The 19,570-nt window shown below is 37.0% G+C and overlaps 1 protein-coding gene across 1 annotated transcript in view; it reads right to left on the reverse strand.

Annotated features, from left to right (window-relative positions):
- Positions 1-662: 662 nt before the first annotated feature.
- SEL1L (SEL1L adaptor subunit of SYVN1 ubiquitin ligase) overlaps positions 663-19,570 on the reverse strand; it is a 55,997-nt gene continuing 37,089 nt past the window's right edge. The window contains exons 13-21 of the mRNA XM_061181149.1: positions 17,364-17,441; positions 16,245-16,307; positions 14,835-14,922; positions 14,363-14,511; positions 13,322-13,487; positions 12,727-12,801; positions 11,461-11,633; positions 7,793-7,921; positions 663-4,889 (exon numbers count right to left, since the gene is read on the reverse strand). Of these exons, the coding sequence (XP_061037132.1) occupies positions 4,680-4,889; positions 7,793-7,921; positions 11,461-11,633; positions 12,727-12,801; positions 13,322-13,487; positions 14,363-14,511; positions 14,835-14,922; positions 16,245-16,307; positions 17,364-17,441 (1,131 nt within the window). The 3' untranslated portion in view covers positions 663-4,679. The remainder of the gene's footprint in view (positions 4,890-7,792; positions 7,922-11,460; positions 11,634-12,726; positions 12,802-13,321; positions 13,488-14,362; positions 14,512-14,834; positions 14,923-16,244; positions 16,308-17,363; positions 17,442-19,570) is intronic.

Genomic DNA, 19,570 nt, shown 5'->3' on the forward strand with positions numbered 1-19,570 from the left:
GTCAGTCAAAGTCATCTTGGGTGGCTGACTATGCTCCCAGAAGTAAAATCTGAGACCCAATTTCTCCACTTGCCACAATCTGCATCATCCACACTTTTTCAAGGATCTGATGCTTCTATGATGAACATTTTAACTCCATTTCTTTTGAGTTGGCTGCTAGGAAGTTAGGGCCAGATTTGTAGCCTGGTTCTAACATGCATTTTGTGTACAAAGTTCACTCCTGATTTAATACTGTTTTCTCTTTTGTTTCCCCTTTACTTACTTATCCTACGTAAATTTCATGGTGTTGCACCGTTATGTAGCTCTGTAAGCCCTCCTAAAAACTTTCTGGGAAAAGGCAATGCATAAACAAACTTTAGCTAAGTTTTACCATCATCAGGATAAAAGTGAATACGCATACTATATATCACAGGCTGATTCAGGTCAAAGATCTCAGAGATTTAAAAAGGGAAACATTTCTTAGCAAATTCATATTCTGTAGGATAAAATTCAACTTATAGAAATCTGAATTTCAATAGTTAAAAGTAAATGTAAGATGGATTCAAACTGCCCCTAATGAATGCTTTCCAGAAGTTTCTGAATTTCCAAAAAAGTTCATGAAAAAATTGAATGATTCAGGTTTTAAAAAAAGTCTGCCTGGAGAGGTGCCTGGCCATGGTACGTTATAGCATACAGGATAACCAGAGGTGGAATCTTTATTTCACAGGTTTCAAGATACAGTACAAAACGAATCTGTACATCTCTCTATTAACAGGATTTGTTTACACAATTATATTACACTTCACCAGCCTTTATACTGAATTAAATACAAAATAAATTTACAAAAAGTCTACCATGGTGTTCTTTCCAATGCCAGCTTACGGTCTTTTAAAACGTTTCCTAAATATTGAGAGTGGTTACGCCTTGATCGTATCAATATTATGTGGTTTTTTTTTTTAAATCAAAGAGAATAGTGTCATCTTGTTATTCCAAACAGGAAAACCGGTGCATGTGAGGTGACTCCCTGCACACAACCAAGACATCCTTCTCACGCACACATCAGGCTTTTACTTGTGCAAACAGTCACTTTAAAAATACAAATCATTTTTACTTGGAATATTTTCAATTTTCTTGAAATACCAAGTGGAAGGAGAAATTTAGCTTCTTTTCGAGGACTACTACACATTTAAAAATCAGGTAGTGCCTCTGACAATATGATATTCAGAAATTTTGTATTTTCATTTATATTTAAGAGCAATGACTGACGAAAAGTATTTTTGTGAAAATAGAAGTTTCTTTTGCTTTATTTCTTGCACAGTTGTAGTCATAATATTGTATAACATAATTAAACTCACTTTCAAAGCAAACACTGTTATTGGGACAAATGTAGCCCACGTTGCTCTTCTTGGTAGGTAAAGGGGCTGTTTGTCTGAAGCATTTTTTGTTTTGAAATGTGCATGTGAAATGTTAGTCCAAACCTCTGAAAAAGGTTTTTTGCAGATGTAGCTAGACAATATAATACACATGCTACACACATGAAGAGCTGTGGTCTTCATTTACAGGCTTGCATGCAGACTTCCAAAACACTGGTTTGAAGAACAAACGTGAGGAGCAAAGAAAGGGAGAAAAAAAAAGCTTATACAAAATATTTAAGTTTCCTGGAGGCAACAGCAGCTCCTTAATTAAATAAAGCAACAGATCATGGCCAGATCACCAGCAGAAGTTTCTACAACTTCCCAATGGTACAGAGATAAAATGGCTTAGCAGTAAAACTCTCACAAATTAACCTTATATGCAGAAGGGTAACACATCCTCAACAGTATTAAGATTAATGACTCACAAGTTCATCTAAATGCTAAATAATAATGAATTTTGAAAAAAAGAAACCTTTTGGTTTATTTTTCTGTGCCCTTGGATATTAACCAAAAATAAGATAAGCCTTACCCAGAATACAGAAACAAAAGCTCCAAAAACAAAAAGGAAAAAAAAAAAAAAACCAAACCCCAAACCCCAATGCTACCTTTGTTAACATAAAACAAAAAGCAAAACAGTTAGTCTCAAGACTCTGGAACAGCTGACTAACCAACAAACCAAATGCACAAGAAAATAGAAGCTAAGTACAGTACTACTGTCATCACCTTGGAAGGCAGGAAGACAGACTATAAAAGGGATCGGGAGAGAAGGGCTACCACGGAGCAATGAAGCCGTACTCTATCTGCTAGCTCTAAATTCTAACATTAAAACTCCTGAATCCTGGAGTTAGTTTAATGTCACTGACATTAACTAGCTTTAGTTACTGTCATTTTATTCAAATGGATGCCATTTGATTAGGTAGGTATTGAGCATTATTTTAGGAGAAACACCAAACCCAGTTCCTATTTGCTTAGGTATCATGTCCCTTGTACAGAATGAAAAAGGGAGCAAAGTATTTTGAGACAGTCTTTAAATGAAGCCATAGGAACTAAGTTATTTTAAACTTACCGTTCAAATTTCCAGTAGCAAATGACCCAGGGTAAAACAGGAGGTGGACAAAAGCCAAGAAAAAGATCTATTTGGGAGATTAATAAAAAGGACATGGCTAGTGGTACACTAACAGGAAGTTATTGCCTGGAGAACAAGACCACATTTTCCCATCTGCCTCTGGGTAGTGCACACTGCTTTAAGAAATGTTTTTTCAAAGTAGTAACAGAGGGAAGTAAAGACAGAGATAAGAATGCTGCTAAAGGAAAAATTAGGTGGATGGTAGAAAAACATGGAAGTTTAGTTGTTAAAGTTTTAAATAAATTAAAACAGTTCCTTCGAAATGAAGCGTGGCTGCTATTGTGGGTCATACTTATTTTGAAGGTTGCGGGAGAACAGGCAGGGGTGAAGACACCAACATACTGTACCGACTGTACTCTAATCTCTAATGTAAGAGATCAAACAAGTCTTAATATTTACATGAGCTGCCCAAAGCAACATTACACTTCTGAGGGTAAAATTTCCTACCTTTCAGATCTGCGTTTATACATATGGTTCTCGCTGTCACCACCTCTTCCTATTTAGAAGCAATTATCTAGGAGGAAAGTTTGCTTACCAGGTTTCTCATAATACTCTAAACACCAAAAAAGCACACTACTTCACATTTAGAGCCTTCATGTTCATTACAGACTAATTCACTCTAGTTCTAAATACAATCTCTACTTCAAAAACCAAAGTCTTACAACTCTTCAAGTTTTCTGGCAGATGAGGGGTTATGGAAAAAGAGTATAAAGATTAATATAAACAGACTGAGGTCAGCAGGCACAGAAAGCCTGCTCAGACACTATGAGGGCCTCAGACCAGATACAGGCTGGTGAACGCTGCCATCCGACAACAAAAAGGAATACAAATTTGGTTGAAGTTTTAATTTTTTCATTTGTGGTATGTGACCTTCTCTGTTTTCTTTGTTGTTGCTGTCGTTGTTGTTTTCCGTAGTACTTAACCAGACAATTCTGAAGTGTAATAGCCTTGATTTTCCTGATGTTAACAGTGGGAGGGTGGTGAATACGAAAGCTAAGCAAGTGGTTGATCTTCTACTGTAACATCAAACTGCAGAAATTAAAATCTCCCTGAACAGTACAAACAGGCTTTGGCTTTCCTCAACCACTGATTTTAATGCATCTCAGATTCTCTGAGTGTTAGTATTGTAATGGTAGTCACCGTATGCCATAGCTTGGCAACAATATTTCATATTTTAAAAATTCAGGAGGGTGGTCTGTTCCTTTGCAATAAGAAATGCAAAGTAAAATAAATCCTGGGAACAAATGCTTCAACTTTTGGGAAAGTGTGTCTGTGATCCTGGTACCCCACCCAGAGTTCTTCAATATTGTTTTCTAATCTCTCCCCTTTAGTCCATCCTCTGGCTTCCAGATAAAGGCTCTGTATACTCAAAACAAACAAGCAAATTACATTGAGTAATTTGGGGCAAGTTCACGTGTTAGCTCAAGAAGTCAGTTCACAATGTTTTCTATATATTCCATTCCAAGGAAATGAAGTTCACATAAAACTCTTTAACATGGCCTTTCAGTCTCTGAAGGAGAGAAGTATGGTATAAAGTATGACAATCACCAACAGTAAGAAACCTCCCAACCTTGCCTTTTAAAGTAACAAATATGCTGAATATGTATACTTGCATGTGGCCTGGTAAAAGTTCCTCGGTTATCGCAGTTCTGAAACACTTTGAAGACTTTTTTTTTTTTAACTTAAAAGGCAAGTTCTATTTTCAGACTTTCCAACATGTTAAGGTTAAATTTGCAACTAACTGGGTTTTCCTTTTTACATCGATCAGTTTTTAGTGTCGACGCATGAGACCTTAAAGATGGTTGACAGAACTTATGCACATTGAAAGAATGACCAAAAGGACCCAAGAAAGATAGCTGGACACAGCAGACATTACCTTGAGTGTCTCACATGTTTCCAGGAAAAAAAAAGGGGGGGGGCAGGGGAGCCACTGAGAGTTGTTATTCCATACGGCACTGAAACGGACATTCAACTCAGTTTAGGTAAGAGTTACTTATCCCTGAAAATAAAGGCATCAGATTCTAAGCAGCTTTAGGAATTCGATGCTTCCTTGTGCCTCTTCCAGGAGGTGGCCACTGATCCAAAGTCCTAAATCAAATGCAAGTGTTTTTGGTAAACGATTTCCTTGTTTGTCACTGGTCAAGGCTGGCCGCCGTGGGTCACTGTGGTGGCTGCTGCTCGGGCGGTCCCTCCTGCTGTGGTGGTGCTGGCCGTGGCCCGGGAGGCCTGGGGACAGGCATGTCCTGGTGCTGCCTCTGCCTGTAAGCGATAACTGTCCCCAACAGCAATGCGATGATGGTCATGAGGTAAAGGTCCCACTCAGGTCCCAAAAGCTGGTCCATATCAAGCTGGGTGAACAGATCTCGAAGCTTAATGAGAAAAGTATAAAAATCATTATGATCATTAAAACGTAATAGAAGTAGCTAGGAAAGTTACATCACAGATTAGAGATAAATACAGAATTTATTAAATCAATTGGTTTTAGTAACATTTTGCAATGTGTGCCAAAAAAAAAAGGGTTTTACTAAACACAGAACTACCATATGACCCAGCAATTCCACTCCTGGGTATATATCCGAAAAAACAGAAACACTAATTCTAAAAGATACATGCACCCCAATGTTCATAGCAGCATTATTCATAATTGCCAAGATGTGGAAGCAACCTAAGTGTCCATCAACAGATGAATGGATAAAGAAGACGTGGTACATATATACACAATGGAACATTACTCAGCCATAAAAAGGAATGAAATTTTGCCATCTGCAGCAAAATGGATGGACTTGGAGGGCATTATGTTAAGTGAAATAAGTCAGACAGAGAAAGACAAATAGTGTACGATATCACTTATATGCAGAATCTAAAAAATACAACAAACTAGTGAATATAACAAAAAAGAAGCAGGCTCAGATACAGAGAACAAACTAGTGGTCATCAGTGGGGAGAGGGAAGAGGCGGAGGGGCAATATAGGGGTAGGAGACTAAGAGGTACAAACTATTAGGTATAAAATAAGCTACAAGGATATATCATACAACATGGGAAATATAGCCACTATTTTATAACTATAAATGAAGTATAACCTATAAAAATTGTGAATCACTATATTGTACACCTGTAACTCTATAGTACTGTATATCAACTATACTTCAATTAAAAAAAATAAAAATAAAAATAAAACCCACCAGACTTTAACAAAGGATCCAATCTAATAAAATTAAGGACAAAACAAGACAAAAAAATAAAGACAATGAGTTCAACTGAAAAAAAAAGAAAGTTTTAAAAGCCTTCAACTGAAACTCAAAATAATGTCTGAGGACCAGAGCTATTAATTCTTAACAGCTGACTATATAAGGTATCTAATATGGTTCCTTTCCATCAGTAACCTAATGCACTGATTTCCAACCATTTTTCACAGGAAATATTTGAAACAAACACTGGGGATAATGGAGGACCAAGGGTGGGTGGAAATCAGTATCTTGACACACCTCACCTATAACCTATTTTTAGTGATGACACACTAGCTAAAAAGCTCTCTTCTAATGAAAGCAGGGCTATTTTACTACTTCTCTCATGTAATTGAAAATGACAGGAATTCAGAAGTTTAATAGCTGAACAAATAATGCTTTTTAGTTAGGATTTAACTAAATATTTAACAACTGAAATTGAACTTAAAAGTTATTTTCTTCATCTATGATATTTTAATTGTTTTAATGTCACTTAAGTTATTCCTGGTATTTTCTGAATGCTACTTACCCACAAAGAAAGTAAATATGGGGCATAATCCTTTATGTTTAAATAAAATTACATTTAAAAGGTCCCCATAATATATATTTGTAGGTACAGGTGCTAAAATTTTTCTGGAAAAAAATTTATAACAAACTATTAACTGTGTTCCCTGGGGTGGGACCTGCAATAGGAGACTTTGTTTTTCTGTATTGTTTGACTTTCTCACCATCAATACTTATTACTCTTTTTTTTTTTTTTTTTAAAGTTGGAATATCTAGGTGGTAGGATTACGGGGCATTTTATTGTTTTCTTGAAACTTCTGTATAAAACACAACAACTTAACATGGTGTATTACATGACCAAATCCTAGACTGTAATCAGTAGTTTATTAGTAATAAAAACTGTGAGAGACAAGGGTCTGAAATAGTCCTCAGAGAGAAAGAGCAGGTGGCCACACTGTTAGCTTTTCAGTTAAAGGAACAAAGATCCTTTGAGTTAACGGAGCGTACAGCACACCCTGGCTCACGCTATTGAACAATTATAAATTTGACATTACAAATGTATAAGCAATCAAGAGGACAGAGGCCAACATCTCCAGCCCTCTGGAGCCCTATACATGGAGGACCTCAGTGCATGGGCTAGGGTTGCAAAAGGGAGAAGTTGTCGAATTTCTCTTTATAGATGCTGAAGCAGCATGGACTAAATTTACATCTGTGTAACAAAGAGGGAAAGCCCCTTCCGGAATCTAGTGCTGAAATGGTGCGCAACTTGTTCTGAAAGATGTTAACAGAAGGTTGAAAGAGCATCCTTTTCAGGTCTGGCGTGAATTAAAGTTAAATAGCCCTTCTTTCTGCATACATTTTAGGACTTTCAGAGTTAAATGCTGTACCAGTGAATCCATTAGGAGGAACGATAGGTACTGTAAACAAAACAGAAAACTGGAGAACCCAAGAGCACTAACATTGTGTTGGTAACTAGAGTTGGTAGTTTTGAAGAGAATGGGTAACCCACCCATCTCCTAGCAAAGTTCTACCATTAAGCATATTTAAATAATTCGAGGTATTTTTAGGAAACATAGTTCCAGTGGTATTTTTAACATGTTCCACTATCAGAAGAATCTGAAGTACAACAGCCTGGGCTGGTTCTCAGGTTCTACTTCTTCTTCCCATGTCTTAAATTCTCTTTTTAAGGGGCTGGTCTGAGTCACTGCTAGGCAGTCATCTGATTTAATGTTTACTGAATTTAGTTAACTACTATTTTGAATTGCCATGGTTTAGTCTCAGTTTTCCCTAAACCAGAAAACATCTGCACCAATGAAAAATGCTTTAGCACTGGGAACCACTGTCAAATGTTACCTGGGAACTGTAAGTGCTTTGTGGCTACACTCATCCCTCACCTGATGAGGTCCCTTCATCTGGGAAGAAGGAAAGAGACCAGACACTTGCAGGTCCTTCCTCCCCTCCCCCAACTTTGGAAAAAACGAAACTGTGGACCGAGAAGGTTACATCATTTGTATTTTAGTTAAAAGAGACATGGACCACTTACATTTGTTTCCCGTATGTACTGCAAGAAATAGACAATACCCAATTTGCAGAGTGCTAGGAAGACTGGTACTTGTGCATCTGGGCTGGCTTCGGCTGCCATGTCATAAAAACGTTTTGCAAGGTGAATATCCTATAATACAGGTAGTAAACCAAAGTTCATTTCTTGTTAAACTAAGTAAAAATAATTACTATTTATACATTAGGAAAGTTTATTTTACCTTTCAAGTTTCATTTTAAAATTTCCCTTACCTAAAGAAAAAAACCCAAGCTTTAATTAGGTAAAATTTGTTTAATTATCTAACCGCTTAATTTTGAAAAACTTAGTTGAAAAATTTAGAAGTTAACTTGTGTTCCCCTGATCTGACATCCCATTTGCTGTGCAGATACGGTGGACACAGCTATATACCTATGCATAACACTGTTAACCTGGAGACTTCCAGGGGTGACTTGTAAGTCTCAAGTTAATATTTTCCTACTTATAACCAGTCAGTGTAAGCAATTCCTGGTTTCAGTCTGCAACAGTGATCTTCAAATTGGGGTAGACACACTCAAAGTTTTCCAAGGGGTGCATGCATGGACAGTGTTAAGGGACTCGCATCCTGTGTTTTCCTGTCTTAGATGTATTTCTATAAAGGGCGAAACAAGTCATTACTAATTTTGGCCCAGGTTGGAGCACTCTGCATTCAGTAAGTGGTAGAATGGGATGGTGGGAGGTGCAAAATTCTCATTTAACAACCTCACTTCTCCCGTCGCCTGACTACTGTCAAAGAATACCAAACTCATAGGTAAGAATTCCATGAGACATGGGAAAGAAAGGCTAAACATTAAGACTGACTTTTTCTACATATTTAAATATAAGCAGTTACTTTCAGATATTCTCTATACTTGTCCCTAAGGTGAATCTTTTTAGTTAAAAAGAAGAGCACCTTCAAATAAAAGTAACAGTATGGTCAGTGTCTTTTTGACTTTTTAAAAAATGTAACAAATTCCATTTGTAGTCATATTTTTCAAGATCATGCATCAAACTTTATGTGATCCGCAGACTCTGTGTGGATGATTCAATAGGGTAACTAAATCTTATCTATCAATCAAATCCTGAATTATTTATTCCAATTATAACCAACCCTCATCTTGTTTAATACTTAATATTTTTCTATCTATACTGGATGCTGGACTGATTAGCTTTTAGAGTATGAGTATCTCTTTTATTTAAAAAAACAGAAAACAAATAAGAAAAGGTGATCATAATGTCTTATAAAAACTAATGAAATTATTCTGATTTTTATACATGATTAATTATTCTTAAAAGCTGAATCCCAGGGTTCCCTCCCCTAACGCTAATCAAAGGAATTCTGTGCCTTTTATCATAGTCTTTATTCATAAGAATTTGTATAAGCTTTACATTACAAATTAAATTATGATGAGAAAAGCACACTGATTAATTTTCTTGTTTTACAGCCTATTATAAAAGCAGACTGTTAGTTATATTACTTTAATTCTGATTGTCTTTAGCAAATTATTACTAAGTGTATAAAAACCATAACTTATGTGTAATCTTTGCATTAGGCATCAAACCCATATTACTTTTATTTGAATTAATAAACAAAGTCAGACTTTCTGATAGACACTAAGTCTGATTTGGCTGACTGATCTGACAATGCAGGGAGGCTTCAACAACTATGTTACATGGCAGAGATTGTCCACGAACTGAACGCACTCAGCCTGCAGCTCCAGATTCTTGATAAAACTATATTCAAGTATCTAATATTAATATAAATGTAAAATATCAAAACTTACATATTGGAATTAAAATACTCAAGTCTAATAAAATAAAAAAGCACTTTGACAAAAAACAGTGCATTAACAAAATGAAATGAACAACCTTCTAGATTTAAAAGCACATAAGGTCACAAAGTATCTCTAAGTGACTGAATGAGCAAGGAGTATCATTAGCTATTGATAAGCCTTGGGAAAGCCTTTTAGACATTACTCACAGAAACTGAGAAAGTATGAGTCCAGTGATCAGGGAACACCTCCTTTTGCAAGTCTCTAGTTTCCAATTCTTTGCTTTCAACAGAACTGAGCAGGGGCTTAACCAAGTTATCAAGTGACAGATCATTAGAAATAATTTTAATGACAGATCAGTCTGATTGTTGGCATATGTTATGGACTAAATGTTTGTGTCTCCCCAAAATTCATATGTGAAACCCTGCTCCCTAATGTGATGGTATGAGGAAGTGAGGCCTTTGAGAGGTAATTAGGATTGGATGAGGTCATGAGGGTAGAGCTCTCATGAATGGAATTCGTGTCCTTATCAGAATCCATAAAGAGCTTGCTGCTTCTCTCTCGCTCCTTTCTCTTGAGAGGACACAGAGAGAGGAGGGCCTTCACCAGACACCAAATTGGCCGGCACCTCGATCTTCAACTTCCCGGTCTCCAGAACTGTGAGAAATAAATGTCTGTTGTTCAAGCCACTGCGCTATAGTATTGTCACCACAGCCCAAACTACCAAGACAGCATATAACTCTAGAGCAGTTTAAAGAATTAAGTGACCTTACTATAATAAAATTCTTCCCATTCCCATATACTTAGTTATGGGAACAAGGTTCCAGTCATATATTTATAAGATGAAAATAAGAATTAATGGTAAACCTGTTCCATGATACTTAGGCTAATTTTTAAAAATGCTCTATTCATCTCATTAAAAGATACATTTTCAATAATTACCACAAAAAGTAAAATTTTATCAAATTTTATATCATGAGGCTGATGAGAACAATAGTAATAACTGACCAATTATGGCTAATAATATCGAGAATTTTTCTTAATACTTACAAGCCTATAATCACAGGAAATAAAATTCAAATTTGAATTTATATACTTTTTTGTTTCAGATAAGCATGATCAGTGATCAGTACATTACACTGGTATACAATTCTGTGGGAATAATGGACTAAAATATAAATTCAAGGAGAAAAGGAAAAGATACTATTTTCATTTAACGAATTTGCTGTGTACTTTTAAAAAATTAATAATGGGGTTATCAAATTGTTTTGGTATTTAAAGTAATTTAGTTATTTTATTTATAAAAATGTTAGTGGTTAAAATAGCTAGGACTTAGACCCTTTGAAACTTATGATGAGAAATTTTAAATGTCAAATTAAAAATGTGCAAGAGGATACACAGTTTTTCAAAATTATTTTAAGGGTACACAGGCAAAAACTTAAGACTGTGGGTCTAAAGAATTAGACCTTCCTAATTAGACCTTCCTAATTTTACCTTCATTAGGAAGGTAAAAGAATGAAGATAAGTTCATCAGTAGCAAACATTAAATTCATTTCAAAATAATCTAGAAATGATAGAATTTGGCTATTGATGGACAGTTTCTCAAACAGCAGTTATCAACAGAGGCAGCACTGCTTTTCCGTTTTCATGAATCTGTCCTTGGCTTAATATCCTAAATATAACAGTGTAGATATCAATATGTGTGTGTGCTCGAGGATGAGAGAGATGCAGGGCAGTCTTCTGAAATATTACAAAACTGCCTCCTAACTTAGCACCTAAAATCTGAGCACATTCTAAAGCAAACCTATTTCCTATAAAAATGAAGATGTTTCCCCCCAAATCACAATTACATTATTCATACATTTGTTTCAAAGTCACACTCACCTGTTTAATGCCTAGTCCTTTCTCGTGCATGTACCCCAGGTTAAACATAGCTTGTGCGCTGTGCTGCTGCTCGGATGCTAGGCGATAATGAATAAAAGCCGTCTCATAATCTACGTCAGTGCCAAATCCATAGAAATGGTAGTCTCCAAGCTTAATTCTAGCCACAGTATAGCCTGAAACAAAAGGTAAATGCAAACCTGCCAATAAATAACGTGTGTTGAAAACAGACCAAACTCTTATTTCTCCTCCTGCTAACATGTTTATATAAAATAAATGTTAATTTGTAACACACAAACTTTATAACAAATTCTTCAGCCAACATAGAAATTCAGTAAAAATTTAACTAGAAGGGTTGCTCTTCTGAAGAAGGCTTTTGTAATAGTCAGGAAGAGGTAAAACAAAGTGGGTGTAATCTCTATTTCACTAATAATACTCCTCAGATGATCACTCTATTCTGTCATTTAACATTTTAAAATAATTCAACTGGGGACTTCCCTGGTGGTGCAGTGGTTAGGAGTCCGCCTGCCGGTGCAGGGGACATGGGTTTGATTCCTGGTCCAGGAAGATCCCACATGCTGCGGAGCAACTGAGCCCGTGCGCCACAACTACTGAAGCCTGCGTGCCTAGAGCCCATGAACCACAACAAGAGAAGCCACCGCAATGAGAAGCCCATGCACCACAATGATGAGAAGCCCCCGCTCACAGCAACTAGAGAAAGCCCACACGCAGTAACAAAGACCCAATGCAGCCAAAAACAAATAAATAAAATAAATAAATTTATTAAAAAAATAATAAAATAAAATAATTCAACTGGACCATTGTTTAGGCTTGGAGAAAGGGATAGGCAGATGATGTTGAGAGCAGTATGTGTGAGAAAGAACTATTCAAATAAAAAGGAATGGGGAAAGGCTGAAATCTTAGGTTTTACACCTATAGTCTATTACACATTCTATTCAGTTCTCATTTAATACAACATACTAGCCTCCAACTAAAAACCAAAGAGTAAAGCATAGCATGATATAAATGTCCAGTATGATAAAGACCTTGCAGTTCAACTTAGAAACCTTGGGACTGGAACTTCCATTTTAAGAATGAATACCAATCATGAACGCAAACAAGGTAAGCTACAGTTAGTATCTCTGCTTAATTTTAAAGTGGTGAATGACATGATTTAATCTTTATGTGAAATTAAAAACAAACAAACAAAAAACAATAAAGAAAGGTCCCTGGGTGAAATTCTTATCCTAGAATTAACCAACCACTCACCTTGTGAGGCGGCCCGGTTCCAGTGCAGCAAAGCTCTGGGATAAGTTTCATTCTCACCTACGATGGTTGCTTCTCCTACAAGGAAAGTTGAAATCCAAATCAGGTGTTTAAGGAAAGGCCCTAGACTTTTAGGCTTTATCTGCAAACCAGGGTGGATACATGGAGCATAATTTAAATAAGAACTGGGATATAACAAATATTAAATGAAAAAACTATTGAAATTAAAGTATGGGAATAAAATACTGAGTTCAAAGGAATCATTGCATTCAGGGCAACACTACTTCCTGTGACACATTTTCACCACAGAACTAATAACGAGACTACCGAAACACTAAAGATCTACATACCACTGGAAAAACAATGTTTCTGCATCTGCTGTAGTTTGAAAAATGTAGTTACTGAGTTAATTTTATGATGGACGTCAAATCCATTTCTATCGTCAAATGTATAAAACTAACTTTGATGGCTTAGAGATCTGAGGTAAAATAACTTGAGCATGTGTGCTGCTATGTTCTAGTTATAATAATAAAGAAGTATCTTTGTGGCTTTTCTTTTTAAACAGGTTAACCCAAGGCAGGACTAACATGAACCTTACTCTGATCGAGAATGAAGGCTGCATTGCTTTGTGCCACTTCATAGCCTTGCTCCGCCAGCAGGAGGTACTGGATCACTGCGGCATTGTAGTCACCATCTTTATAGCTGTTATAGGCAGTCATGAGCCTCTCAGACCACCGGCCCCGTTCACATACATTCTTAAACAACTATGAAAACAGGAAAAAAAATCAATACAAAATTAAGAAAGATATGTCGGAAAATCATTTTTGCACTTTGGCTATAAGCAATTGTTAAGCTTGCTCTCTCAATCTCTGGCAGTTTTACTAAATATATATATAAAAGTCTGGGATATTTATTTGAAGCTTTCACTTAGTCTTTAGAACAGGTTTATAAAAATAATAGCAAACAATTATATACCATTTACTCCGGCCAGGCACTGTCCTAGTGATTTATGTATAGTATGTACATTGACTCACTTACTCCTCCCATGAGGGACCACTCTCTTATGAGGTAAGTCCTAGTAACAAACAGCTCCATTTTACAAGCGAGGAAACTGAAGCATAGAGTGGTTCAGAAACTTTGCTAAGCATTTAACAATGTCCCTCGAAAGTGCCAATTACGAGAAAGCTAACAACGTTCATTTAACATACACTTTTTGATGCTGACTATGTCTCAGATACTGTCTTAGGTGCTAGAGAGACTGCAGACAATAATATCTGCCCTTATAAATGCTGATTCCAGGAGGGAGAGACAAATGGAACTAATAAGTGTGATTCTAACACACAGACCCTCAGAGCCTTCCCTCCGTATACCAGTGCTAGTTGGCTAAGTCTGTTTCTACTCTAGAAGAAATCATGCAAAGAAAACCAGAATTAAAACAGTAGGATTGGGGGTGGGGCAGGAGGGAGGTCCAAGAGGGAGGGGATATATGTATACATATAGCTGATTCACTTTGTTATACAGCAGAAACTAACACAACATTGTAAAGCAATTATACTCCAATAAAAAAATAAATAAAACAGTAGACTTTCCTACTGGGCAAATTAATTTCCTACATACAGGTTGGTAGAAAAGTCCTTACCTCCACTGCAGTGTGACATGATCGCATCACACCTGTGCCGCTGGCATGCATCTGAGCTAGGTTATAGAAAGCCAAGATATGGCCTCCCTGAGAAGCTAAATTAAAATACTTCAAGGCCTGTTTATAATCCCTCTTGACTCCAATGCCATCTGTAAGGAAAATCACACGAGAGGTTAGGAATAGTCTTAAATAAGATTTAGCTGAAGCGTCAGAGAAGCCTTACATAGGAATAAAACTAAATGAAATTCAGAATTCTTACTCTGGAAAGATGTGAATCTTATTAATATAGATTTGTACATCAATACAGATTAATATACTCTACAATGAAACACAAGATGCACACATCATTGAATTGGGAGGACATTAATCAGCTAGAAATTCGATAGCTCTCACTTCCATGTCATAGTGGCATCTAGAGGAAAATAGGTCATTTAGATTTGGTGTGTCCATCATTAATTCCAGCGTTACTTACTATAGTACATGGAGCCAAGCTGTAGCTGCCCATCCACCCAGCCTTGTTCAGCAGCTTTCTGGAAATACTTCAGTGCCAGATCATAATTCTGTAGAAAAAGAGGTCATATGATCACATGATAAGAAAGCTCAAAAGGCTGATATACTCAGAAGTCAGGAGATTCATTCATAAAAAGAATTAACAAAGCATACAGAAAATATTCTTAAAATCATTAAAAGGATGACCTTCTAATTTTTTATAATACAAAGATGGTAATATTTTTTAAGTCATGGGGGATTAACATTTAAGACTGTTAAAAAAAGCAAATATACTATTTTGTGAAACAATTTGCATGTCTGCTCTCAGAAGGCATAAACAACACTAGTAGAACAGCAGGCCAGAAATTAAGAAACAGTCATCATATCTTTTCGATTAACCAACTAACCCTTTTAAACCTCAATATTTCTAATATTAAGTAAGAAAAATTCTCTCCTTGTTTGTTCTTTCCTGGGTAGCTTATCAAACATTGTATGATTATTAGATTTCAAATATCAGACATATCCCCAAAGAAAAATTAAAACAAAGGTCACTACTGGATTTTAGTACCCTAAAATGACTAGAAGGAATCAAAATGAGACCACATTACTGTCTGTTGTGCTAGGAAATACCTACAGATAAGAATTCTATACCTAGCTCTTAGTTTCGGGCCCAAATTAAAAGAACACATTGCTTGGAGAGATTGCACAGAGATGAGGAGAGCGACGAGGATCCAGGAGCATCCAACATGAGCAAGTAGCACAGAAGAATGAAGAGCAACGGCCCAGGAAAACCAAGACAGCCCCCAGGAAGAAAGAGCTCAAGTACGGTAGAACCAAAAATGTCACGTGGGGTTGACACTGAGGAGGTTACTGGTGAGCTATGTAGAGCAGTTACATGAGGTAAAAGCCTGACTGCTGAGAGCTGAAGAGTGGATGGTAGCAGCTCACATAGTTCATTCTTTGGGGAAACCTGGCTTTGCAGGAAAGGGCTGGAGAGAAGAGAGGTGGTAGCTAGAAGGGCAAGGGGTAGAACAGAAAGCTTTTCTCCCTCTACATGGGAGGACTTAAGAATTTTCTTAGACTTGGGTGAAGAAATAGCAGGGAGATATTTAAGTCTGGGAGAGATGGCAGAGTAGGTGGGGTAGAGAGCATAGCTGGAACAATGAGAAACAGCTTCATACCGTGAGGAGAAGGTGCCAGAGACACAGCCATTCTAAGAAGGCAGTTGCTATGGTGGGATGGGGTAAGGGGTGGTAGGGAACCAAACTCAGAGTTTCAGCTCTGGTTATAATGAAACGGCCTCACCTGGGCTGACTGGGAGCTAGTTAAGGAATACTTCCCTACCTCACCAGCTGACTGCTCATTAAAGTCACACGTTAGATAGAAGACTTACAACTTGAACTCCTCTCCCGTAGAGGTAAGCCATTCCAAGCCCACTCTGTCCAACTGGGTTGCCCTGCCAACCAGAGACAAAATGAAAGATTCATTACAAAATAGGCAAGAATAAATGACTGCAAAAGAAATAATTTATAAGCATATTCAAAACATGTTTTAGTACTTTTCAATTTAAAACAAAATTTTCTCCTTCCCATCAGACTAAACATGATACTGAGTTTTAGAGATTTGACTTTCAATAATTGCTGAAAAAGAGTAAATAGTAAATTCACTTAGAATTAAATTTTGGTGACTTACCTTATGACTATCTGTTTCATGAATTTATGATATAAAACATGACATGTATTTAATCTTTTCAAAATTAAAAGTAGGTCATGTTTTTTTTTTTTGGTAGTTTTTCACTGGTAATCTCCCACCCCAATAAAGAAGATGTTGCCATGGGGCAGAATCAACAAATTAATATTGGGATCAGGTGGCAAGGATATGCTTAAGATTGTTGGAATGTTGTGGAGCAAAGACAATCATTGTTTTGAGACCAAAAAGAGAAAAATCTAGTATTCACCTAAACTCAGAAGGACAGAGGTATCTTTAAAAAAGTGTCACAGTGCCCCTTTGGGAAACACTCTACTGACATTTAGGACTACAGTAACATGTACTAGTTGATAAAGAGGTCAGTGTACACACTGGAGCCAGAGGGTCTTAAATATTCATAGGCAGCTTTCTCTGGGCCAAAGAAAGCCTAACTTACATATCATGGTTATCAAAACTACCCAGTCATGTAAGCTTTAAACCTCAAGTTGCAAAACAAATCGGATAAATTATAGAACACCCAATTCCATTACTAAAATCATTATTTCCCTGATCAGGAAACTTCTCAATGAAACTGAAACAGAGAATTAATATTCAATAATCTGGTCCTTAAAAAAAATACATACTGCTTTTTCCCGAGTAGGTTTTTTCTAGCCAATTCATCCATATGAATCATACTTACATAAGCGCTTCCAATAATTTATGGAGTTAAGTCGATTATGACTAATTCCCTTAACACAATAAACTTTCCTATTAAAATAACAGTAATATGGTACACATTTCAATATACTGAGTCATGAAGTCTTACCATGTCAGCAGCTTTTTTAAAGTAGTGAAGAGCTGTCTCATTACTCTGAGGTACAATATCGCTTCCCTCTGAATACATCTGGAAAACAGACCCCAGTTTCAACAGGAGCTGTAACCTTCTCTCCAATTACATTTTTCTGCTATCTCAACTCATTCTCGGGTTTGTCAGATTTCATGGAATCTTTCAACAAAGTTTAAAATTCCCCACAGGATATTTTAGAATTGAAAGCAAAACCTTAAAAGTAGACATTTTTTATATATTCTATGTCATGTCAAATTAATGACTTATCTATAAACATGAATACATAAAATCAGTTCACTGATCAATCTCAAAAGAAGAAATCTTTCTTTTTATTAACTACAGTTATTTTATGTTTTTAAACATCTTTATTGGAGTATAATTGCTCTACAGTGTTGTGTTAGTTTCTGCTGTATGACAAAGTGAATCAGCTATATGTATACATATATCCCCATATCCCCTCCCTCTTGCGTCTCCCTCCCACCCTCCCTATCCCGCCTCTCTAGGTGGTCACAAAGCACTGAGCTGATCTCCCTGTGCTATGCAGCTGCTTCCCACTAGCTATTTTACATCTGGTAGTGTATATATGTCCATGCCACTCTCTCACTTCGTCCCAGCTTACCCTTCCCCCTCCCCGTGTCCTCAAGTCCATTCTCTACGTCTGTGTCTTTATTCCTGTCCTGCCCCTAGGTTCATCAGAACCATTTTTTTTTCTTAGATTCCATATATATGTGTCAGCATGTGGTATTTGTTTTTCTCTTTCTGACTTACTTCACTCTGTATGACAGACTCTAGGTCCATCCACCTCGCTACAAATAACTCAATTTCATTTCTTTTTATGGCTGAGTAATATTCCATTGCATATATGTGCCACATCTTCTTTATCCATTCATCTGTCGATGGACACTTAGGTTGCTTCCATGTCCTGGCTATTGTAAATAGAGCTGCAATGAACATTGTGGTACATGTCTCTCTGTTTTTTTTTTTTTTGCATGTCTCTTTTTGAATTATGGTTTTCCCAGGGTATATGCCCAGTAGTGGGATTGCTGGGTCATATGGTAGTTCTATTTTTAATTTTTTAAGGAACCTCCATACTGTTCTCCATAGTGGCTGTACCAATTTACATTCCCACCAACAGTGCAAAAGGGTTCCCTTTACTCCACACCCTCTCCAGCATTTACTGTTTGTAGATTTTTTGATGATGGCCATTCTGACTGGTGTGAGGTGATACCTCATTGTCGTTTTGATTTGCATTTCTCTAATGATGAGTGATGTTGAGCATCCTTTCATGTGTCAAAAGAAGAAATCTTAAACCCTGAGACAAATCTTTCTTCTCACTCTGTCCCAGTGCAAATGGTTGAACAATTGCTTGGGATAAGCGATTAAACGAGGAAAAGAAGAGCCGACAGCAATGTCCACCTTCCTTTCTCCTCTACCACTGCTTTCCCCATGATAAGATGCAGGGTACGTCTTAAATTCAGGAAAAGAAATAACTAAAAGGTTATTTTAAAAGGTTTCAAGCACTGAATGTCTATATAGTACCAGGTATAGGAACTGATAAAAGGGTCAGGAGAAAGGAAAACTGAATGACCAGTAGTACTGTTTTTATCAATGTAAGTATTAAGGAAATAAAGAAAATCTTTTTTTGAGATAAGGAAAATTAGTAAATCAGAGCAAGAATCGAGAGGGCTGAAATGAGAAGTTGTTAAATGCTAACAAAAATAGATAGGCAGGGACCTCCCTGGTGGCGCAGGGGTTAAGAATCCACCTGCCAATGCAGGGGACACGGGTTCGAGCCCTGGTCCAGGAAGATCCCACATGCCATGGAGCAACTAAGCCCGTGCACCACAACTACTGAGCCTGCGCTCTAGAGCCCGTGAGCCACAACTACTGAGCCCACGTGCCACAACTACTGAAGCCCACGTGCCTAGAGCCCATGCTCCACAACAAGAGAAGCCACCGCAGTGAGAAGCCCGCGTACTGCAAGGAAGAGTAGCCCCCGCTCGCCACAACTAGAGAAAGCCCACGTGCAGCAGCAAAGACCCAACACAGCCAAAAATAAATAAATAAATTAATTAATTAAAAAAAAAAAAAGATAGGCAATACCAATTCCTATGCTGTAATAGGAAGTCTAAATGTAAAGTTCTCAGGCCCCAAATGACTAGCTGTGGCAAATACTGGTTAGATCT

This window comes from Eubalaena glacialis, chromosome 2 (assembly GCF_028564815.1).
Source record: "Eubalaena glacialis isolate mEubGla1 chromosome 2, mEubGla1.1.hap2.+ XY, whole genome shotgun sequence".
Classification (NCBI taxonomy): Eukaryota; Metazoa; Chordata; class Mammalia; order Artiodactyla; family Balaenidae; genus Eubalaena; species Eubalaena glacialis.